Source organism: Lissotriton vulgaris, chromosome 1_1 (assembly GCF_964263255.1).
Source record: "Lissotriton vulgaris chromosome 1_1, aLisVul1.2, whole genome shotgun sequence".
NCBI classification, from domain to species: Eukaryota; Metazoa; Chordata; class Amphibia; order Caudata; family Salamandridae; genus Lissotriton; species Lissotriton vulgaris.
Window position 1 is genome coordinate 761,317,429 of NC_141685.1, and position 24,703 is coordinate 761,342,131.

General features: G+C 45.2%; 1 protein-coding gene across 4 annotated transcripts in view; it reads left to right on the forward strand.

Moving 5' to 3' along the window:
- Positions 1-24,703, forward strand: part of SMG7 (SMG7 nonsense mediated mRNA decay factor) — a 582,851-nt gene that overhangs the window by 283,367 nt on the left and 274,781 nt on the right. For all 4 annotated transcript variants that reach the window (XM_086955704.1, XM_086955713.1, XM_086955721.1 and 1 more), the window contains exons 9-10: positions 3,329-3,491; positions 20,249-20,405. In XM_086955704.1, coding sequence (XP_086811830.1) covers positions 3,329-3,491; positions 20,249-20,405 — 320 coding nt within the window. The remainder of the gene's footprint in view (positions 1-3,328; positions 3,492-20,248; positions 20,406-24,703) is intronic.

Sequence of the window (24,703 nt, forward strand, 5' to 3'; positions counted from 1 at the left end):
GGCATATCCCAGGGATGGACCCTGGGGCAGAAATAGAAAGCAGTGGAGGGTCATGCAGCATTCTTTCCTAGTGATTTGTGGGGGTTATTGAGGCTAGGTACTAAGCATGTGAGCATCACCAGGCACAAGTGGACAATTCTTGCATAGAGCAAGTCAACAAACACAGATTCATGCATGGTTTTGGAGGTCGATTGTGTGTGATATCTCTTACTGTATTATAGCGATTGTGTTGTATGCATGTGCACTGACTATACTCCACGTGAGCAAAATAAGATACATTGTCAGATTTTCTAGCAGCTGCGCTACTTGTTGATAATATTGAGTCACTAAGTTTTTTACGGATATTGGAAAGCTGGAGTACTTTCTAAATCCCCTCACTATGTCTGCCATTTCACGAAAAGACTTGAGGAAGGAGGGTTTGTCTTTTTTGGATTCCTTAAGAATAACATCTGAGGTCTTAACACCTACTGTCCTGCAACATCAATTGTTATTAACGGCTTACAACATTCAACCCTATCTGGTTTATGTTCCTGGCAATTATGATAGATTTTTATTATCTCGTTTTAGATTTGGAATTTTTCATAGACTGGTTAGTTTTCAGACTGTAAATGACTGGTCGCATGATTTACAGCCCTGTCCCTGTGACGATGTGTCGCTCCAAAGCACCATGCATGTTCTTTTATTCTGTAAATTTTATAGATCCCTTAGATGTAGTATCTTACTACCCTTACTGAGAGAGATGGGCCTGCGTCAATGTCGTTTGGCTATGTTAAGTACTCAATATTTGTACAATCACCGATCTGTTGCTATAATTACAGTGTTCTTGGAAAGAGTGATATATTGTAGAAAAACAATGATTGCATAGTGTATTTTAATTAGAGAAAGGATTCCTCAAACGGAATTTTGCCATCACTGAATTATTGTGTATATACTCTTTTTACCTTTTTTGTCATAACACCGTGATATTGTAAAATGATATTGTAAATGTATTGAAATGAACTGAAATGTATTAATTCTGTTAATTATGTATGCTTTTATGATTGCTTTTAACAATTGAATAAAGCAATATTTGATTGATTTGATCGAGTCACTGTTGTGGTAGAAAGCAACTTATTAGTGCACTTTTTAGTGAACCCAGCAATATTGACCATTTAAATCATTTGATTGTTATGATTTAATGAAGGCCAGTGCTGAATGAGCAACTAAGCTGTCAGTTGACTGCATTACATGACTTTGGAGCATTTTATTGCGGAACTTGGTTGTCCATGTCACCTTCAACACAGAACACTTGCATTCTGCTCTACTGCAAAGGGTGCCATTATTGACGGACAGGTGCTGGGATATTTCTGTAATGTTTTGGAAGATAGCACACCTTCATTTTTTTCGATAGTGAAGTGAATAGTCTGGGAAATGCAAACAAGTGAAATATGATTTTTTTTTTTTTAGGTCTTGGTAGAGGTAATTTGTGGTAACATTTTTAGGGCAAGAATGTCTGGCTGCAGGCAGTACAATGGTTCTAAAACGTGCTTCATTTTCAATTAACCACAAAGGAAGTGCAAAGGTGTGTTGACTGAATTTGCCATGCGAAAAGATTACTTGGGGAAACAAGTATGTGTTAGTGGTGGACTTGTAATTATTACATTTGAGGTTGGTTGGAAAGCAGTTGGTACTAAAAGCTGTAATAAAATCAGGCAAAGTCACATTTGACCAAGGCTTTCCTTATGAACAGTAATCGATATTACATGTTGCATTGAGAATACAGTAATTTATGAATACAAATGAAGCAAAAACAGCTTTCCCAGCCATTGACCCAGTGGTAAAGAATAGGCCATGCTCGCTGGGTAGGAGTTAAAGTTAAACTGGTGGATCTGATTGTTTTAGGTGTTTCTTGAAAGTGAAAATGGGATGTGATGACATTTAGCCGGCTACAGATCAGTTGTACAGGAATTGCAATGGAATAGAGCATTATATGATGGTGTGGAAGAGGAAGGATAGTTTGGTCACATGTAGGCCTTATAAAGTTTTTAGTGGGAAGGATGTGAATAAAGGGTACCCAGGAAAACATGCTATTAGTAAATCTCACTGATTCTGTGTATGCGATGGAACCCCCATGAATGGCATATTGCCAGGTGGATTGTAGGACGTGCTGAGTTGTCCATTTTTGCTGATTCAGAAGCTCTGCATTTATATTTGCAATTGTATATTAAACGCATTCCTTAATGTTAAATCAAATAAAATGGATGCTTACCCCTGTGGCCATGAGTTTACACCCACTGATTTCATTGGTTGTTTTAGGATTTCAGCTTTCAAAAAGTCCAAGATTTCATAATGTTTGTGACTAAGTATGGGATATGCTTATTATGGTCCTTTCAGCTATGCGAGATTAGATCAAATAAGATTACTGTATTACTTTGTATTTGTATTAAAAATACATCAGATTAAAGGCTGTAATGCATATATTGAGAACGGGAATAGGGTTTGATGGAAGGATTGCATTAGGCTTTGTGTAAAGAATTTTGAAATATGCAAGTAAGATGTGGGAAAAAGGTTGTTCTCGGCAAAGAAAAGCCTACTCATCAATTTAATGTGGGCGCAAGTTATTTTTTCTGAATTTGAGAATAAGGCCTTTCTCAAGTTTTCTGTTTTATTGTCAATAGTGCAAGTTGCCCAAGTACTAGTTTAAGTGATTGAAATATCTGGAACTTGGCAAAGTTGGTGTCGAACACAGTATAAAGTAGGTCACCAGTGAGTGAGACGTAAAGTGCAAATGTAGACTTGGGTATTATAGGTAAACTAGAGAGCACTGATGTAGTGGACAATGGAAGTGATAGTGCAGAGTGTAACAGTTACAAGATCATGTAGTGTTTGTAAGAAGACTACATCAGGGATACAATTTTTTCATTTAAGATTTGTTTGGAGTGTTTTTCCTACAGTTGAATCTAGTTGCATTCTTGGTGCACTCAAACTACAACTCTGTCCTTGCTTTTTCTGCATTCTTTTGAGGTTACATGCTTGTTTCATGGCTTACAGTGAACATCTAAGAAGATTAATGGAACATTTCACGGCGTACTGAGGTTGGAAATTGGGTAGACTGTGGAAAGTTGGGATTGAATAGTAGTTGCCTGTTCATATATTGATCATGCAAGAAATAGAAATGTCTTCTGTTTTAGTCATTCTGGAAATTAACGCCCACTTTGCTTACCTTTCTCAAGTGCCCCAAGTAGAACTCATAAGCAAGCCTCTGGCATACATAGTTCCATTCGGAAAAATGTACAACTATTTTAAACATGTCAATTCAATGGGTGACACTTTAAATTCTATTTTGCAGAGGATGCTGTTCCAGAAGGCATTTAACTCTCAGCAGCTGGTACATATCACAGTCATCAACCTGTTCCAGATGCATAATCTGCGGGACTTCAGCAGTGAAGCTGAACAGAACAGTTTCAGTCAGGATGAGCAGCTCTGCTGGACGCATCTTCTAGCACTTTTCAGTGAGTTTTAGAATTGATGTAATTTTCTTTTTATACTGAAAACATTGTTTATTTTTCTTTCTTTCAACAGTTAAACATCCAGTTGTTTTTTAATTGTGCATAAGTCCGTTAGCCTACTCCACTCAGTGGTTGAAAACTATTATTGCTTCTATGTTTTTTTGCAGTCCTGTGTTTGTTAACCTCTCTGTAGATAGGTCAGCATGCAAATGCCTGTATCTTGGGGATGAAGTGGGTGTAAACCCTAAATCAAGTTAGAATGGCAGGTTGACAGTTTAGCTTAAGTTAATGTGAGCACTGTGAAGCAATGACAAGTGTACTGTAGTGTTAGTTAAAACTGTCCACTGTGGCAGAATGGACCATTGCTAAATAAACCCCATACTGTTTTAAGGTCCAAGGAGTGAGTTAAGCAAAGCTGCTTGCTAATAGAACAAGTAGTCGCTGATCTGTGTTCCAATCATGATCTTTGCAGAGGTTTACCTATCTTTTGCCCCCAATATACCAGGGACTAGTTTGATTATTTCAAGCTAAGCAATGAGTGCCCTGACTTAGTCCTAAATAAAGTGCTCCATTTTTTCATTGGAGCGAAGTGCTGTGATACTTTTTTGATCATCTCCTCGTGCTCTATCATAACAAACACCCTGTGTGCCATGGAATGCTTTGTTTCAATTATGTTTATTACATTTTTAAAAATGTAAAACATTTTGGGTGGGCATACCTTCGTCAAAGGTTCATCTGAACTCCTATGCCAGCAATTACATTCTGTAAATTTCCTCATTTTAGAGACCCTGCACACCTCTGTCCATTTGGGGCAAGTTAGTCTTCTTAATTCTCTATTACCATAACATGTGTATTTATAAAGCGCACGTTCACCCCAGCAACGGGGCATCTTGGCGCTGAAATAACAGATGTATATTGTTACCCAACCCAATGGTACTCATTTTATCGACCTCAAATGTACCCGCCGGGATTTGAACCTGTGACCATGAGGTTGAACACAGGCCCCTGCAGTGGATGCATTAGTCCACTGAGCCACCAGACCCTGCTAAGGTAGGTAAGTACAGGACCCCAGATTTTCTGTAATTTGTCTTTTGGATTCAGGGCACCATATGCCAGTTTTCAATCACTCAAGTTAACCTCAGCCTTTATAGCCATAACTCCATTGTTGGATCATACCTTTTCCCAGTAAATATAATATATATTTATATTTTTCTATCCATCTTCATCCGTAGAGCATGTAAGGGAAAACTTCTCCATGATGGTTAGTTTAACAATATCACTTAATGTTGTCTCTGTAGGAAAGTGCCCTCTATTTGCATGGTTGCCCCCACTTTTTGCTGAACTGCTGATGTACTTTGACTGAGTGTTCCCTGGGCTCCTGCCAGTCAGATACCCAGAGCCTTTCCCTAAAACTGCATAGAAGACAAAACGCCACTTGGCACTCTCTGGCCACAGGTCAGCCCCTGGTAAATGGTACCACAGGTACCCATGGCACTGTGACCAGGGAAGGTCTCTAAGACTCTAAGGGCTGCAGCACTTATTGTGCCAGCTTTAGAGGTCCTCTACCTTTACACCCCCCCACCCCAGAACCCTTACACCCCCCCACCCACAACCCCCCAGAACCCCCACCGCCACCCCCTACCGCCATCGCCACCCTACTTCAAAGGCTTGCCGCCTTTCTTACCTTCCCCAGGCCTTTTGCTGCTTCCACAACAACCAGTCCCCACTAGTTCTGACCACCACTTTGGGTGGGAGAACCAGCGGGAAAACGAAGGGAGGTACCATCTTTGCCAACCCAACCTCTCAGCTGGGGGAGGCGAGGGTCCCCACCATCTTGCAGATGTGGGGGACCCAGCCAACCAGACTGAAGCATATGCCCCACTCCCAACGGAGGGTGGCATAATAGGGGGTGTACCCACCCCATGGAGGGACCCATCGGTCCCAACTTTTACTTATGTTTAACACCCCGAAATCTAGTATTTAGGGGCACCCCAGAACCTTGCCTCCTCAGACCAGCAATGACCAAGAAGAAAAGGACTGAACAGCCTGGCTGAAGCCAAGAAGAGGAAGATGCCCACTGACTTGGCCCCAGCCCTACCGGCCTGTCCCCACCTCGAACCTGCTGAAGTGAAACTCCAGTGAGTCCTGCAGCCAGCAACCTCAAGAACCCAGAGACCTGCCCTGCCTGCTAAAGAATAGACTGTCTCCTGTGAACACTGTATGGTTTGTATCTCCTGAGATGCTTCAAGTAGCTCATATTGTCAGTCTCTGTAGCTCCTTTGCTCTTACTATCTTCCAGTAACTGGTAACCTAAAGTATGGCCGCATTTTTAGAAGCCTGTTTGGAGTGCATATCCCCAAAGGTACGTTCATTATACTGTCGCATCACAGCTATACAGAAGAATCAGTAATGGCTTTTGAGAGAGAGGAGGAAAGCGAACTTGTAAATCAAGAGAGGGAAATGACAACATGAAAGTGTTATCTACGGATGCTTGGTCCTTCTAAGAAAAAGGGTATGGTCATGTAGTAAATATACCTTTGAAAACAAAGGTACGGTGGGCAGACTCCAGAGTAGAGCACATTCTGGGTCCATGTTTGTGCATTCTTTGGAGCTTCTTGAGTTCTTTTTCCATTGTTTCAAAGCAGATTAATGTTGCAGTATTATAGCCGGGACAGCATAAGTGCTTGAACAAGCTCAATATGTTGTAGATGAATTTTGTTCCACATAAGTGACAAGTTGATATTTTGGATGAGTAATGTTTCAAAAAGATAACTGTCGAACCAAACACAAAGATTGTGTTACTTTTGAATTGTGGATTTACTGATATACCATACCTGTCTCCAATTGTGAGAATGTTGATCCCTCCACTTTAGAGCAAGCATTGGCATAGCCAATAGATCTCGCTTTTGGGACTTATTGTCTTTGGCGATTGCTTTTGGCAGTACCGTACAGCATTGGGACACACACTGGGCAGCATCTTTACTCAGATGACCAGCACCTAAAGGTAATTTGTTTCGGACGGGCGTTAAAGAAATTTGCTCACTATCTTGCTCAATGCACTTGCTATTTAAAAAAATATAATACACGCATTTAGAAACATTCAGTCAGTTACAAATCATAAAGTAATGAACAAATATGCCTACGTGCCGGGGCGGAGCTATAGTTGGTGTGCATCTGGTGCAGTGGTACCAGGTACCAAGAGTCTTGGGCAGCATCTGAACGGCAGTAAGGGTTTTATTTTCAGAGCCCACCAGAGTGGGTCCCATTTTGTCTGCTTACACCAGGACGCCTGGCACAGTGTTCGAGGCATGTGGGCTGCTGAATTCATATCTGTGCATAGATCGCCGCCTAGTGTTGGGTCCGGATGATTGCACATTGTTGTCCTGGAAGAGTCTTCGAAGTATCACGAGATAGGTGGCTCCTCCCCTGGACTACAGTGCGCATTAGCATCCTCTCCATCCTCAGATTGTTTTTTTCCGCCATTGGGTTCGGATGTACTTTCGTAACTCGGAGTTCGGTATCGATTAAAAACTTTCTAAAAGGCCTTCGGGGTCGTCGGTATTGTTATTCGATTGGTGCCGACAACTTTATTCCTGTTGTTTTCTACTCAGGACGTCGAATCGGGCCGCGTGGCCTTTTCGACACCAATTGACCAATCGTAGATGGAACGAAGTCCATTCAAAAGATGCCCCAACTGTAACTCAAAATATCCACACATAAACACCCTGTGTGTAACAAGTATTTAACTCCAGGACACAATGAAGCCGACTGCTTAGCTTGTGCACAATTTCGATCAAAGAAGACACTTCGGATTCGACGAGCAGCGAGGCAGACGATGCAGAAGCAAGCGCCTGAGCTGGAAAATATATTTGAAGACGACGAAGAGGTCGTCGAATCTGAAGATTTAGATCAGCAGTCGGAGCAGGGGTCAGAACATGACTACAACTACTACATCGACGAAGAAGAAGACATCGTCGAGGTAGGGGATGACGATCCAGGCATCGGAGCCGTCGAGGACGACTCCGGCGAGGACACTGGGCCAACCGTGAGTACGGAGCCCTGTACATTTACTGATACGCTTCCAGAGGCTCAGGTCGAGGCATCGCCGGAAGGCCTTAGCCAAGATCATGACATCGGTTCTATAGCCCCGCAATTCAGCCTGGCTAAGAATATAACACAAGAGCCATCGGTGCAACATTACCATAGCTTGGTAAAATCAAAACCGAAAGTGATGGAACCAAAACAGAAACCGAAACTGATAGACTTTACAGTCTTCGGACCGAGAAGTGTGGATCCATCGGAGCCGACCAAAAAGAAAATGGTCGTTGACCCGGCTGGGTCGCATATAAGGGTTGTCGAGCCGAGAGCCAGTACACCCATGTCCACGCCTAAGCTAAAGGCCGTCGAACCGACGAGATCGATGTCTACACCAAGCAACACAAACAAGGGACTCGCACAGAAGACAGTTGTCGAACCGAAACATAGTTGACAAATCAAGGCCGGTGCACACAAAGACACTCGAGCCGAAGGCAAAGATCGAACCGAAGGGGTCCGTCGAGCCGAGGCAGCAAAACATCGCTCCGAAGCAGCAAGCTCCGAAGAAGACACAAGCCAAAAAGTGGTTATCGAACAGACGAGAACAGTCGGATCGATAACAATTACGGCTCCTAAGAAGTTCATACAGACTAAAAAGACTGTTGAAACACAGAAGTCCCTCGGACCGATAACATTCGGACTTCCAACACACGTGAAGCCAAGAGCGGTCGAACCAACAACCGGACTCGATCCGACACAGACAAAAAAGGCGATAACGGGGAAAAGAGCTAAAGCACCTGAAGAGCAAGAGCCCTCAACAGATGAACAGTCAAAACTGTATGTTGACCCCGATACTGGCAGAGTTACCCTATATAAGAGGAAAATCAGACCAGACACTTATGCTGAGACCTACAAGATACCACTCAAAAAGAAAAGTGACACTTCTACATCTCCAATTCTCTTTGAGCCTATCAGACCACATGTGCAAGAAACTTATACATATTCTCCCACACGCACAGATGATGTGGACTATGAGGATAATGAACAGTACAATTATTCGGTGGACAATGACGAGGACAACCAGAATCAACCATGGTCTGACCCTGTAGATCCTGGAGACTCTCAGCCCATACCAGACAATACTGCATACCCTGTTAAGACTTCGCCTACAGAGAACACAGCTGCTTTCAATGCATTGATAGAAAGAGCAGCATACAATCACCACGTGGAGATGCATGCAGACCCCATTGAGGAAGACTTCCTCTTTGACACTTTCAACACTTCTGAAAAATCAGTCAAAACATTGCCAATGTTTAAAGGGGTGCTTAAACACGCAGGGGACATATTTAAGGAAACAACCAGGGCACGAGTCATTAACCCCAGAATAGAGAGGAAATATAGGCCAGCACCAGTGGACCCTACATACATTAAGGGACAGCTGCCGTAAGACTCTTTGGTAGTATCCAATGCACGTAAACGTGTTAATTCTCAGACTACTGGCGAGGCTCCACCTCCAGACAAGGAGTCTAAAATTCTGGAGGCTTCAGGCAAAAGGGTAGCTGCTCAAGCAGCTAACATATTTCAAACACACAAGCCCTGTTAGCCAGGTATGACAGGGCACACTATGACACACTAGAGCAAATTCTCCAGCATCTACCTGACCTTTATAAGGAACAGGCAGAGTTCCTAATACAAGAGGGAAAGCTAATATCTAACGCCTCCATCAAATGTGCGCTAGTCGCGGCAGACACAGCAGCCAGGGCTATCAATACCATTGTCATGCTCAGAAGACATGCGTGGCTCCGCATCTCTGGGTTTAAGAATGAGGTTCAAAGCACTTTGCTCAATCAACCTGTAAACCCTGATTATTTATTTGGTCCTGATGTGGACACAATATTAGACAAGATGAAGAAAGATACCAAGACAGCCAAGTCTATGGGAGCCTTGCAGTCACAACAATACAGAGGCGGCTCCTTTCGTCGCTCCGGCAACAGAGGAGCTGCAAGAGGAGGCTCAACACAGCAATAACATGAAAAATGGGACCCTCTCTGTGTTTAGATTGATGACCAGGGGAAAGAGAGAGAAACAGCAATATAGGTATACAAAAAAATCCCCCCTCGGCCAGTTCCTACTTCTATAGCTAATTGCATCAAGTCAATTTATTTACCTTCTGTAAAGCATAGGTGAAGCAACAACAAGAGTTTCATTTTATATATTTTGTTTATTTTCTTTTTTTAAAAAGAGTATCAAAAGATAAATATATTTTTTTACTTTTTTGAATCATTTTTTTGTATATACTTCAAGTCCATAAATATCATTTTAAATTCAATTCAGTTACAATTATAATCTTCACAGTGTTGTTAGAATTCAATCCTTAATATAAAACAAAAACAATACAACCCTGCCATCCACACATCAACCAACAATCACACTAACACATTCATACATTTTCCACATTTATTCCAATCCCAACAAAAAGGCTGATTCTAAGGTTTTGAGTGACACAGATGTTATTCGTGTCTTGTCCACGCCAGGTCTACGCGCGTTTCGGTGGGTTGAGACCACCTTCCTCAGGACCAGACAAGAAAGAGTATTTACTCTCTCTTCCTTACGTGTGTGCAGGGTACCTGAAATTACAAACAAAATATAATATACCCATGCCTTAAACTAGACAAGAAGGACATATGATTTAATCACCAACACTTAATACAATCATTACATTTTTACATAGGCTGTGAAACGCCACATTGCATCTGGGGTGGCTGAGTGTGCAGAAATATATTATATTATCCGGGTTTGTATGACTCCTGATGAATTTGAAAGGTGATGAGTCAAGTACAAAGACTTGGGTGTTTGCAGATAGGTATAACAATCACCTTGGGGCATGGCATAAATGCTGCTGGGGTAAATAAAGGCATAACACCTACTACAGATGTTATTTGCAGAGAGAATCTCACCTTCAGTTAAGATAGTAGCCTGAACTATCTGGGTTCTCTTGTAAATAAGCTTATTTTCACAGTCAATTCAGTAAGGAGATCTAAAAGGGAGAAAGAGATTGCAAGGGTTGGGGCCTCTGTTCACAACTTACTTTAACTAATGGGCGCAGATAATAACATAGAAAGCATTCTTACCCCCGAGTTATATCATGAGTACCTCACTCAGGGAAAGTTTCTTATCTTGAGTTGTAGAGGTGAGGCAAGCACTACGTTGTTTGGCTTTTTTGGAGAGACGTCCTAAACAGGGTAAATGCAGACTGAGTCATATTGCTCTATATATCCATTGTATACCTATATTTTGCATGAAGTTACATAAATAAACTGACCTGATTTTTAAAACGGGAGGATGTACTTCTCAGTCCTTTATTTTGTAAATGATGCCTTTTTCAAACTAGTTTGGTTCCTTTCTTCCTTGGTAGCTGCAATCTATAAATAAAACTATGTCTTAATAAGCAGTCATCTCAGATTCTGCCTTGCTAATTATACTGCGATCCCCTGTCTACATTCCCTTTCTTATACGTCATCTATCTCCAGTTTTTTCTTTATTTGTTTGGCACGTATTCAACACAGCAAACCTCATACAACAAAGGGAACAAGCAAAACACCTACAACAAGAACAGTAGAGGTGGATACCGTGGCAATAACAACAAGGGTAGAGGACGAGGGAATATCACCACCAGATCCGCTACAAATACCAAACAGTGACTTCTTGTCACTACCCCCAGACCATGTAACACCGGTCGGGGGAAGATTACAGCAGTTCCTGCCAGTCTGGGAAAACATAACTACAGACAGGTGGGTGAGGCAAATTATCCAGCATGGCTATTGCCTAGAATTAACCTCCACACCACCCAACATACCTCCAAGACACCGTCCTATGTCCGCCGAACACCTACACTTATTGCAGCAAGAAGTCATCAGCATGCTACAAAAAGGGACCATAGAACTAGTACCCTTAGAACACCAGGGTGATCAATACTTCGAGTCCATTACTTTGGTCTGGCTGGCGGATTACCACCGTAGATTAGATTAGATTTCTTGATGAACCTTTTTCGAAAGAAGAAATACTGGCGGCGATCAACAGCCTGCCATGTGACAAAGTGCCCGGCCTGGACGGCCTTATGGCCGTCTTATATAAGCAGTTCTCCCCCTTCAAATTCTACACCTAGCTGCAATGTACAACGAATCCTTTGATACTGGCACTCTCCCACTGTCTCTCCGCGAGGCCTCGATAACATTGCTCCTTAAACCAGATAAACCTGCAGACCGGTGTGATTCATATCACCCCCTTTCCCTGATTAACATTGACAATAAAAACTTTGATAAACTTATCGCCTCCCGTCTACTTCTTTTAATGCGCCCCGACCAATCTGGCTTTATCCCAGACAGGGCAACTTCCCATAATCTGCGTACAATTTTTTCGGTCCTACATCAAATTAATCCCGACCTTCCGGCCGTAGCCGCGCTGCTAGATGCCACCAAAGCGTTTGACACGCTGGAGTGGCCTTTCCTCTTCGAGGTCCTCTCGCGTATGGGATTTAGCGCTCATTGTCTGGGAAATATTAAACTGCTTTACACTGACCCACTCGCTCGGATACGCATTAATGGGCAAATCACGGACCCTGTCCCCGTTTTGCGTGGCACGCGACAGGGCTGCCCTTTGTCGCCCATGCTTTTTGCCATCGCTATGGAGCCACTAGCCGGCCGCCTCCGACAACACCACACCCTAAGGGGCCTAGTTTTCTCGTCCCGCTCCCTTTTGGTCTCCATGTATGCAGACGATATTACCCTCCTCATTCGTCATCCTGTGTAATCAGTAACCTTACTGCCCAGCAACCAGCCCTCCAAAGCCTTAGTGGCACAATCCACAAAATCAGACCAATCCTGAGACTGAGTTTTCTGGGTATCCCTGAACAGCAACCTGTACTGCTCAGTGGTTAGGCCAAACCCATCTATCAGTGTATTTTTCAGGACTTGGTAATTGTTAGCATCCTCAGCTCTAGTAGTGACGAGCTTATCTCTACCTTTGCCTTCAAAGGAGAGCCACAAGACAGCTGCCCACTGACTCTGGGGGACGCACTGGACAGTGCAGGCCCTCTCCAAAGCAGTTATCAATTTGTGGATATCATCCCCTTGTTTAAAGGGGGGCACTATCTTACTCGGGTGTCTAGTGTCTAAACTCCTGTCCTTTTCTCTAGGTAAAATGCTGCCACCAGTGGGGTCTGCCCCACTCAATTTCTGCTCTCTAGCAAAGGCAAGTCTCTCTTTGGCCAGGGCAAGTTCTTCCCTTTCAATCCTCAGATTGACTTCCCTCATCTTAGCTTCATGCTCTCTTCTCTGAGGGGATGTCATCCCTCTGTGAGAAGAGGTCTGAGAGCCATTGGTTCGAATGGATCTGTTAGAACCTCTGGATAGAGACCTAACTCGTCCATTCCCAATGTTAAGCCTGCCTGAGAGTGGGCCTGGGGGTCCCCAAATACATTCTCATGCCTGCTTAAGTTGGTCCTGGTGAGTCTACTGACTTCTACCTGACCCATGTCTGCCTCATCCCCTGACAACTCCTGTTCCTCCCCCTCCTCCTCTCCTTCACTAACTGTTCCATTGAGTTGGAGGTCAGGGTCCCCAAGGGTTCCCTCTAAGGGGGGCATGCTCCCATCTGGATTAGGAGGGCCTGTGCTAGAAGCCCTCCTGGCATCATAAGTCTCTAAGAGACCAATCAGGAATGGGATTGTAGGGTTAGAACCCTGTTTTAGCTTCCTGGAGGTACACACTTGTCTCATCTCCTGGAAGCTAAGAGCTGCATATCTTGAGACGACCTGTGGAGGGTCAACTGACACAAGGGGGGCCTCTGAGTTCCCTCCTTTGTCTGACATGCTTTTCTAGTGAGGTGTAAGTGGTGCACTTACCTACACTATTCTTTTGCCTACTGATCCCTTGCTAAGAGTTGTAGTCAGGGTGTGCTAAGCCCTGTTGAACTACAACAGCTGGTTCAGTAGAACTCAGAGTATTCTAAGCTAAGTTATATGTACCTTGGTACTTATGTGATCTTTCAAATGATATTCTTAGGATACGTGTGGTAAAACAGCAAGCTCAAATCCCAACCGCTGCCACCAATGTGAGAAGTTGGCCTGATATGCAGTGCTCACTATTCTAGTGATCACTATGTATCAGTCCAAACGACCCTTATTGATGATTGGTTGTAAGTCAACCTTATAGACCAGCTATCCTAGTAGCATGGACAAGAGCAGTCTTTAGGCTAAACTCTAGAGGGTGTGTCAAGCCAGCTGTTATACCATCACATATACCCCTTGAACACCAAGTGAAAGGACACCACACAAGTTGTTATGAAAATAAAAGGATACACAACAGCCCTGGTGTTTTGCTGGTTTTTCGACTTAGTTGACCTGGGACCCTGCTATTCAGGGCCCCAGGCCTACTGCTCTCTCTGTAAAATGGATTCCATGTACCTTAGGTACATATCTAATTGGATACTGAGTCACCTTATCAGTCCCTGTACAGTGTACCCAGGGCATAGGTGTACCCAGGGCCTACCAGGGGCTGCAGCATGTATTATGCCACCCCTGGCTGGCCATCCAAATCTGACACAACTGGCTGCCCGACAGCTGGGGCAAGGTGGTGTAATCACCCTTTGCTTTAGATATAGTATCCCTATATCTAACCCTAAAATGGACACATGTATTCCTATCAGTCACTCCTATGGCAGGCATTAACAATCCTGAAGGCAGAGTGCTTGGAATTATGTGAGATGGTGCTCTGGCATGAGCTGAGCCCGTCTGCAGCTTGCGGAACCAAGTCCTAATAGCTGTTCCATGATAACGCGTACCATATACTCTTAGGTGCATTATAATCCTCGCGGTTATTTGCCAACTCTGGTATCGCTTTATCAAAACATGTCGAGTAAGGTGTCATACGAATTGGAATACTAACCCCTCGCCAATTCTGGCGACGGGGTTAGCATTCCACCCTTCTAGAGGGACATGACATGTATGTAACTGTGAACCCCGGTTAAAGTTAACTCGAGCCTCAGCATCACAAAATGGATGCTGCCACCACAGACACAAATCTGACCTCCTGCTGCTGGGAGTCCTTCCAGCGAGGAGAGCTTGAACAAAGGGTTTCCTGTCAGGGGCGGTGCTAGCACCATCCCAGACAGGGTTTTGTGTATCCTAGGTAGGCAGGGCTGAATAGGAAGGTGACTGCAAGTAGCACCCCGGTGCTCACTATGCATCTGCCGGCTTGAACCAGTTCCAGGGGCACACCAGCCCCTGAGCTGGGGAAAGTCCGGACATGGGAGAGGGGTGTAACCACCCCCCTTCCTGGTCCCACCCATGGGCAGGACCTAGTCCCGTACCAGCCCCTTTCTTTAGAATAAAGGTAGGAGCGGGGGCCCTTCCAAATTAGATCATCTTTGAATCCTGAAACTACTTTCTACGAAAGGAACTCAAGACTTCTTCTCATGATTTCTCCCAAGTGACTAAGGAGTAGTCACCCTGCAGCAGCAGGCACCAACTAAGTATCTTGCGGTTTGTTAAGACGTCCTTCCTCCGGAACCAGACCGACCAGCACGACGAGACCTGGACTCCCTGCCCTCTCTGACCTCTACCTGCCTCTACAGCACAGCTGAGAACCGTGGGTGCGAAGAGACCAGAGGACCCGGCGACCATCAGAACCAGCACGACACCTACCCAGCACGACCGCCGAGGGACCCTCGAGTGGGTGCATTGGGGTAAGAGAAGCCCCAACCCCAAGCAGCACGAGCACCGAAGACCAGCCCCCCATCATCCACCAGATCTACGTGGGGCCCTTTTGCTTCTGTGTCGCTTGCCACGTTGTCCGGTCACTTGCCCGTTGGCTAGTGACCCTCCAGACGACGTCCTACGTTTGTTTCACCGCTGGTCTAGCTCCTCTAGACTGGCCCTAGTCTCCTCCTGAAGGGGACCTTCCTCGGACCCTCCTGGTCCACCCAAGACGCCATTTTGTGTCGCCACGTGGGCTTGCCGTAGCCAAGGCTTGTTGCCTCCTCCACCGGATCCAGCATCGCCAGCAGCAGACATCCGACGTGGGACAGCTTCCAGACCTCCAGCCTGGTCGACATCAGCGCCCCTGGTCCGTGCAGCAGCAGAATCCTGTGTCACCTCTTCGCCTGGCTGAGTGACCTCGTCCGGTGCCATCCTGGTGCCCACCTAATCACTGGCTAGTGATTCAGAACTTGGTCCCCTCTACTTACAGGTACTCTTCTTCAGCTGATCCAGTCCTTGGATCAGCCCGGAACATCTTCACTGGTCGCCTGCCAGCAACTTCCACTTCAGGCTCCTGGTTCGTCAAAGAGGATTCCCGACGACACTTGAACCCTATGCAGCCGCAGCCCCTGGGCTAGGTAAACCGAGTACCACGGTGCTCCAGCGTAGACCAACTCTCTAAGTGTCTAGATCCACTTTCGTTTTTGACCTACCTAGTCGGGTTCGCCCGAGAACACTAACTTTTGCATTTACTAGTATCCATAGACTTTGTCCCGCATTACGCGTGAGAGTTCCCACTCTGCACACGGCGTTCCTAGACCTCCTGCTTCTAATCTAAGGGTTCAGCATTGTAGGCCTAGCGATTCCAAAGTCTCTGAGAGAAGTACTTACCTGCTAGTAATTTCGCATTCCACTTTTGTAGTATATGGTTTTCCGTGCCCCTCGGGCATTTGCGTAAATTGTGCGACTTTCAGTATTTCTTTAAGAGCTTTGTATTGTGCTTAGCGCCCTGTCCTCATAAAGAGTCCAGGGCTGTTGTGTTATAAATAAATATCCTTTTATTGTCATAACTTGTGTGGTGTCCTTTCACTTGGTGTTCAAGGGGTATATGTGATGGTATAACAGCTGGCTTAACACGCCCTCTAGAGTTTAGCCTAAAGACTGCTCTTGTCCATGCTACTAGGATAGCTGGTCTATAAGGTTGACTTACAACCAATCATCAATAAGGGTCGTTTGGACTGATACATAGTGATCACTAGAATAGTGAGCACTGCATATCAGGCCAACTTCTCACACCAGCCAAAACAGGAGCACAATATCTGCCCTTGTTGGCACAGGCACACATGCTTGTTATACTGATAGCTCTTGGTTTGAAATAGACATAGCTCACTCTCCCCTGTAACACAAATTAGGCAATTTCTATTGTAAATGAGATTGTCTGAGGCATATGAGCTGCAGATTACACACTGTGCATAGATGGCCACCTAGTGTGCTGCAACTACTGCTAGGCATTTGGTAAACACCCTTGGTGCTGTTGTGACTCCGAATGGGAGTACTTTGAATTGGTAGTGCTGACCGTCTAGTACAAATCTGAGATATTTTCTGTGCGCTATGTGGACAGGAATGTGGATGTAGGCATCCTTGAGATCCAGTGTGACAAGGAAGTCGTCTTGTAAAAGGAGCGGAAGGACCTGTTGGAGTGTGACCATATGAAAGTGGTCTGACTGTAAGTACAGGTTTAGGAGTCTGAGGTCTAGGATAGGCCTTAGAGATCCGTCCTTCTTTGGGATTGAGAAATACAGGGAGTATACTCCTTTGTTTTGCTGATGCATTGGAACTATTTCTATTGTATTTTTCTGCAAGAGGGATAGAACCTCCTGTCTGAGCAGTATGCGATGTTCTGACATTGGACACTGTCTGGGTGTTATGTTTGGGGGTAGATGTTAGTTCGAGAAAGTAACCTGACTGAATTATTTGTAGCACTCACCTGTCTGATGTGATGTTTTCCCAGGCTGGTAGGTATTGTTGTAGTCTTCCCCCGACAGGAGTGGAATGGGGCGGGGGAAGGGGAGGGAAGTCATTGTGCAGAGGTGGAGGCAGAGCGGGAGTTGTTGTTTTTACCTCTGCCCTTATTGTTGTTACCTTTGTAACCACCCCTTTGGTAGCCCCTACTGTAGGTGGATTGTGTAGGGGCTTTATAAGAGGTAGAGGGTGTGTCTAAAGAGTATCCCCTGGTGGTGCCTCTGTAAGATGAGCTGCGAAATGACCGCTTGGGAGCCTGCAACTGCAAGGCTCCCATAGATTTGGCAGTATCTGTATCCTTTTTCATCTTCAAGGGATACATCTACATTAGGTCCGAAATAAGTGTTGCTCATCAAAGGGCTGGTTAAGTATGTCACTTTGGACTTCAGGTTTGAATCCTGAAATGCGTAGCCATGCGTGGCTACGCAACAAAACACTGGTATTAACTGCTCTGGAGGCAGTGTCTGCTGCATCTAGTGCACAACGAATAGATGTGTTTGTAATATTGTTCCCTTCTTGGATAAGCTCATTTGCTCTGTCTTTATATCTAACAGGGAGGTGTTGCATTAATGATTCTAATTCATCGTAATGTGCCCTGTCATATCTTGCCAATAATGCTTGTGTATTGGCAATACGCCACATGTTTGCTGCCTGAGACGCAGTTTTTATCTGATGTGTCAAGGAGCTTAGACTCTTTATCTGGTGGGGGAGCTTCACCTGATGTTTGTGAATTTGCTTATTTCGGTGCATTAGAGACCACAAGAGAGTCTAATGGTACTGGGTCTTTAATATATGCTGGATCTGAAGGGGCAGCTTTATATTTTTTCTCTATTCGTGGGTTGATGACCCGAGTTCTAACTGGGCCCTTGAAGACTTCTGGAGCATGCTTAATAACTCCCTTAAGCATGGGTAAAATTGAGGAGGACCTTTGCATTATCAAAGGTATCCATAAGGAAGTCTTCATCTACAGGGTCAGTATGTAGGTCTACCCCATGGTATTTTGCAGCCCTGTGTACTAGCTGATTAAATTCGATAGTGTCTTCTGGTGGGGAAGGCCTAGAGGGATATATGTCGCCTTGAGGGACATTAGGGATGTCTGGGGTGTTATAATCATCCCACGGGTCAGGTGAGCCTGGAGGAATAAAGGGATCATCTGCACCACCCCCTATATCATCAGAGCTATCATCCCTGTTGTCATCATCTGGTATGATAGAAGATGTAGGGGAGTGCTGTGGTAGAGGAGCAAGTGGTGATAGCACATGTGGAGGAATAGGGGAAGGAATCCTTAGAGGGGAGGTGGCAATGTCCTTCTTTGGATGAGGAGCTGGTGCAGGTGTATCCAGTGGTCATTTTTTTTAACTGAGAGTTAGTTGACCAGTGGTTGGATCCTTAACAAGAGTCTTTTGTGCAGGGTCTGGATGAAATAAGTCCTGTGCAGGAGGCAGATCTTTGGTTGTGGAGGGAATTCTCGGCACCGAGCTGGGGCTTTCTTTTGGCTTTGAAACATGTTTGGCCGGAGGAGTCTATTTTGGCTCCGATGGTTTTGTCGGTTCTGATGATTTTCTAGGCTCAGATGGGGTTTTAGGATCCGACGGTTTTCTCAGCTCAGATGGATTTTTCGGATCCGATGATTTTTTCAAATCCGAAGCGTGTTTAGATTGGTCCGATTTTTGGTTTCAGCGCCGAGGGGCTAGCATTAGGCTTTGGCGCCGATTGTTTCGATACCGGCGTAGCGGCCAATTATGTCTTTTTCGGTGCCGGTAGGTGTGCACCGGCACCGTGGGCCGGTCGCTCGAGCCAGAGTCTCTGGAAGGCTTAGTGAGCTTCTTAGCCGGGCCCGAAGGCGGGGCAGTGGAAGTAGTGGGCGAGGGTGTGATCAAAGCCTTTTTTGAATGTGCTGAGGAAGGGTTGTGTCGACGGTCTTACTTATGACCCACTGTGCTGGAGTGATTTCCTCGACTTCGGAATCTTCAGCCTCGGAGTTGCTGTCGACGCCATGGTGTTCTGGGACGCCGACGCCCTCTTGGAAGATGTCGTCTGGAATCGGAGCTGATGAACGAGCCATTGTTCTCCTAGCTCTTCGGTCCCGGATCGTCTTCTTGGAATGGAAGGAGGCACAAGCGGAACAGTCTCTGGTCTCGTGCTCCGGAGAGAGGCAAAGGTTACACACCTCATGTAGGTCTGTATGGGGAAACTTCGACCCACATTGAGGACACTTTTTAAATTGGGTACTTTCCATGAACTGGAGTTGAGGCCTAGGTGGGCTCGAAGGCCATCGTCGACTACCAGAATAGAAGACTTCGAAGTTGAAGAGTAGCGTTGACTGGAAACGCGTTCAAAACTATATCGTTGAAGCTGGTGAGGATTGCGCACCAAAGGAAATCGGTTCCAACACAGAGCACTGGAAACACATCCGAGCCCGGTCGCGGGAAAAAACAATCTGGGGATGGAGCCGATGCCCATGCGCAGTATGATCCAAAGGAGGAGTCGCCTATCCTGTGACTTCCAAAGATTTTTCTATAACAAAAACAAACTGCAAACATCCGGGCCCAACACTAGGTGGCCATCTATGCACAGTGTGTAGCTCTGCATCTCTACATGCCAAGAACAGATGCATACTGGTAGGTAGCATTTTCCATTTGCATTGTGTACTAGAAAACCTAAGCTTAAAGCCAAGAGGTGCGTTTTGCTTTAAAATATGCCTTTAACTAAGTCATCTTTTAACTTTTAGTAGCCATTCTCTACACTAGTGTTAAAGTGTCTACCAATTTAGCCAATGACTGCTTTACAAGCATTGAGCAGATGTTCAAGCGATATCTGAAAAATGTAGACAATTCACCAATTGCACAAGGCTTTGCATCTTATTACAATCAGAATGTCTTTGTGAGGTATTTAGTGATGTGGATATTTCTGGACCCCTTAACCGTTGACCCTTTCTTATCCATAGTGTCCTTTCTTGGTGTACTGTGCAAGTGGCCGCTTCAGAGCTCATACCGGGATGAATCTACTGTTGCTGACCCCCTACCTGCCATTAATGTCTCGTTGGATTGGTTAAAACTCAGACCCAGCGTCTTCCAGGAGCCCACGGTTCATGAAAGGCAATAGTGAGTAGTGCAATGTTCTCTTGATGAATGTGTCACTTTTTTCTGCAAGATGTTAAATGGAATACACAATGCTCAATTTAGAAGTATACACACGTGTATGTATATATATATGTGTGTGTATATATATATGTGTATTTGTATATTTTATAGGTGTGTGTGTATATATATATATATATATATATATATATATATATATATATATATATATATATATATATATGTGTGTGTGCATATATATTTGTAGAAGTGTGTATGTATAAATATTATGTTTGTAGCATGTGTGGTTGTAGATGCACAGGATTACCTTACTCCTGCAATCCAGTGTTTGGCTCAGACGTTTGCAAATTGTTTATCTTTGCAGTCTCCCGTGCCACTCAGTGACTCCTTTCAGTGTGCATTGAGCATGAGCACCACTGTCCAGTTCGAACATATGGCGTGGGCTCCAAGTTTGCCATGTTCTCCACATGTCAGTCGTGTCCCATCAGTGGCCTTATCAATCTCTTGCATTGGGCTCTTTCGAGCTGCGTTAGGACCCAAGAATTCACTGGAAATCCCTCAGACCTCAAGTTCCATAGTTGTCGAGTTTCACTCAGGGCTTACCCCCTTCCGGGGCCCAACACACTCCCAGACTCCATTGCCTGAGAATGCGTCATGGGTGATGGAACACACACAATTTCAAGTGTTGTCAATTCCAAACAAAATATCCATTGACTGAGAAAAGGTGTAACGTACTCCTGTCCCTAGACCACAAGAAAGACACCTGTGCCTTGCGTCATGACTTTCTGTCGAAGAAGATCCTCTGGTATAGGAGGAAACAAGACCGGTTCCTCCGCAACATGCAGCAGTAGAACATGTCCGGCACCCCAGACATCTTTGGGAAGAAAGTGCACTCTGCTGCAAGAGTAATGGTCGCTGAGCCTGAGCCCTAGATTGCTCTCACTGAACAAGTGTGAAGAAGACCAGCCACATGATGTTGTTCCAGCACAGAAGACTGGGCCTCGGGTCAAAAACCACTCAGAAATTGAATGTCAAAAAACCCTTTTTGTTTTATCTGTGTTGAGTGGGTTCCACCTTGGACCACTCTCCTTTTAACATTTGTATTTTCAAATAAATTCTAAGAATTCTGTATATATACTTGTATTTTGTAATTGTTTTTCCTTGACCCTCTGGCTTCTCCCACTCATTTACGCTCAAGGGAACACTTTATTTTACTGGCACTGACAGTGTGCTATTTAAAATGTGGGATACAGTCGACTCCTGGCAGCAGCCCTCTGCAGGAGGGACAGGGGGTCCTATGGACCCCACCAGACACCGCTTTGCAGGCGGGTGCAGTCACTGACTGCACCCACTTACAAGAGGATCTCTAAACCCTCTTGAAAGTGCAGGCTGCACTGAAAACACGGAGCGGCTGCTCCGTATTTCCACATGAAGGCGCTGCCTCCAGGGCAGCGCAAGTTTGCTGCTGCCCTGGGGGGCAGCACATACACCATAATGGGGTACATTATCACTGTTTTCAAGGTGCACTGGGCGCAAACAGTGGTAATGTGTTATACGGCCCCTGGTGCTCTATCAAATATGGTAGAGCATAATGGAAATAGATGGAGGTCCTCCTTAAACACTGCCTGGAACAGTTCCAAAAGAAGAGTGGAAGAGCTTGCCGGATGGCTAAATCCTCTCCAGTGCCAATATCCATTGTGTGTTGAATGCAGCAGACACTGCTTCTAGAGGAGTCAATGCCAGTGTCGTACTTCGACCCCATGCCTGGCTCGATCTCCGGGTTTAAACCAGAGGTTCAGCAACATCTCATCAACCTCCCATTTTGAATGGGAATGCCTTTTTGGACCACAGGTTGATGAAATGCTCAAAAAAGATATGGTGACAGCCAAGTCCATGGGGCTCTCGAGCTGTAACATGTAAGGGCTCCTATTGGAGGCTCCAACCCAGGCATGTGGCGAAAACCCCCTGTTCGAGGCATATGAGCTGCAGATCACACACTTGCATTAGATCGCCATCTGGTGTTGGGCTCGTATGCTTGCACCTTGTTGTTGTCTTGGAAGAAGTCTTTGTAGTCATGAGATAGGTAACTCCTCCCTTGGAGGATAGTGCGCATGGGCATCGACTCCATCCTTAGATTGTTTTTTCCGCCATTCGGTTCGGATGCAAGTTTTGCGCTCCAGTTCAAAACTTTAATTTCAAACTTTTTCGACGTGCAAAACTTAGACTCTTCGAATTCACTTCAGACATGGAAGTCTTCGACGCGACTTTCATCGGCCCGATTACAGTCGTCGATGCGGGCTGCTGGTCTGTCAACGCCGTAAGGCCTACGACTCATGGAAAGGACGCCGTTCAAAATAGTGCCCCCAGTGTGGAGCAAAGTTCCCACACAGTGAGCATCATAAGGTCTGCAACCTGTGTGTCTCACCAGAAAACGAAGAGTCCAGCTGTCCAGCCTGCGCCTCCTTTCAATCAAAAAAGTCCATTTGAGAACGTCCGGCTCAACGACACATCATGGCGCAGAGATCAGCTCGGGAAAGAGGACATCTTTGATGAAGGCCCAGATGTCCTAAGAAGAAGATTCAGAAGATCTCAATCTTGTCAGAGGCAGAAGACTCTGACCCCATCACTCCTGGTCAACGAGTGAGTACTACTACCCCTACCCCAACCCCACGATCAAAACAGAAGGCACTGGTCAAGACTTCGCCTGTTGGCCCCAGTCGCGATCGAAAGCACACTTCAGAAGCCCCGCCTCCGTGCCCAGCTCCGAAGAAGAAAGACAGGCCTTCCGGTAGCTCGGGACTGAGCAAACCGCATATAATAGTCCTACCGGCACCTTCAGCACCAAAACCAAAGGAACATTCGGCTCCGAAATCGCTACCAATTCCTTCGGCGCCGAAAGACAAACCGGCTCGAACACCTAGGCCCGTAGATAAACTGGCTTCGAACACTTCTAAGCTTAAGGATCACGCCTCTGCTCTGAAACCAAAACTTTCGGTACCAAAAAACAAGCCTAAGGATTCTATCATGCCTCCTGAGGCCAAAGAACACAAAAATCAGCACCAGCCCCGCTCTGAATCGAAAAAATCGACGCCGAAAGCGGTTATCTAGGAAGAAGAGCTTTTTTATCCGGATGCCGAAAGCGGTTATCGAGGAAGAGGAACTTTTTCATCCGCATCCTGTCGATCCCAGGCAGAAAAAGATCTATATTAACCCTAAAACAGGGCATGTCACAGCTGTGCCATCCAAAAACAAAAAGCCAGTGCCTGTGAAGGGCTCTGCTACATCACCCACGCCCTCTTCTTCTCCTGTACCTCCTTCTAATCCTCTACCTCTCCTCAAACCTGTTACACCATCTCTACCTGTAACTTCTCCACCACATACACCACCACCATATGATGATGAGGATGATGATGATAACCTAGGGGTGGGGGGGAGACCCCAATGACCCGTTCATAGAACCAGACAACCCACCACAAGACGATTGGGATTACAATAATTCAATAGAACTTCCAGATCTCCCAAGCCCCCAACCATACCCAACTAAATCATCTCCCCCAGACGATAATATTGGTTTTGGACTACTAATCAATAGTCCTGCCGTTTTTCACGGCGTCACAATGCACTCAGACAAAGCTGAGGAGGATTTCCTTTTAGGTACATTTGAACAGCCCCAAAAAACTGTACACATATTAAATAATTAAAGGGGTCATTAAACATGCCCTGACATATTTAAAGATCTTGTACGAGCCGTGATTCTTAATCCAAGGATCAATAAAAAAAATTAATAAAAATCTACACCTTCCCCGGACGACCCTGCGTACAACAAGTGACAACTGCCTTGGGATTCTCTAGTAGTTTTCAATGCTAGGAAGCGCGCAAATTCACAAACCTCCGGGGATGCACCACCCCGGATAAAGAATCCTAATTAATAGACCTATCTGGCAAAAGGGTAGCTGCGCAGGCGGCCAATCAATGGCACATAGCTAGCACTCAAGCACTGCTAGCTAGATATGATTGTGCCCACTATGATCAGCTGGAAACCCTGTTACAGCATTTGCCTGACCAATGTAATACTTGATCTCATTCAAGAGGGCAAACTAATAAGAAACGCCTCAATTAAATGTGCCCTTAACTCAGCAGACCCTGGCTCTAAGTCCATCAATACCAGTGTACTGCTCAGACGACATGCCTGGCTATGCATTTCAGGCTTTAAACAAGAAGTTCAGACAACCATTTTAAATCAGCCGTTTAATCAACAACAACTTTTTGGACCGGCTGTGGACACGACTCTTGAAAAAATG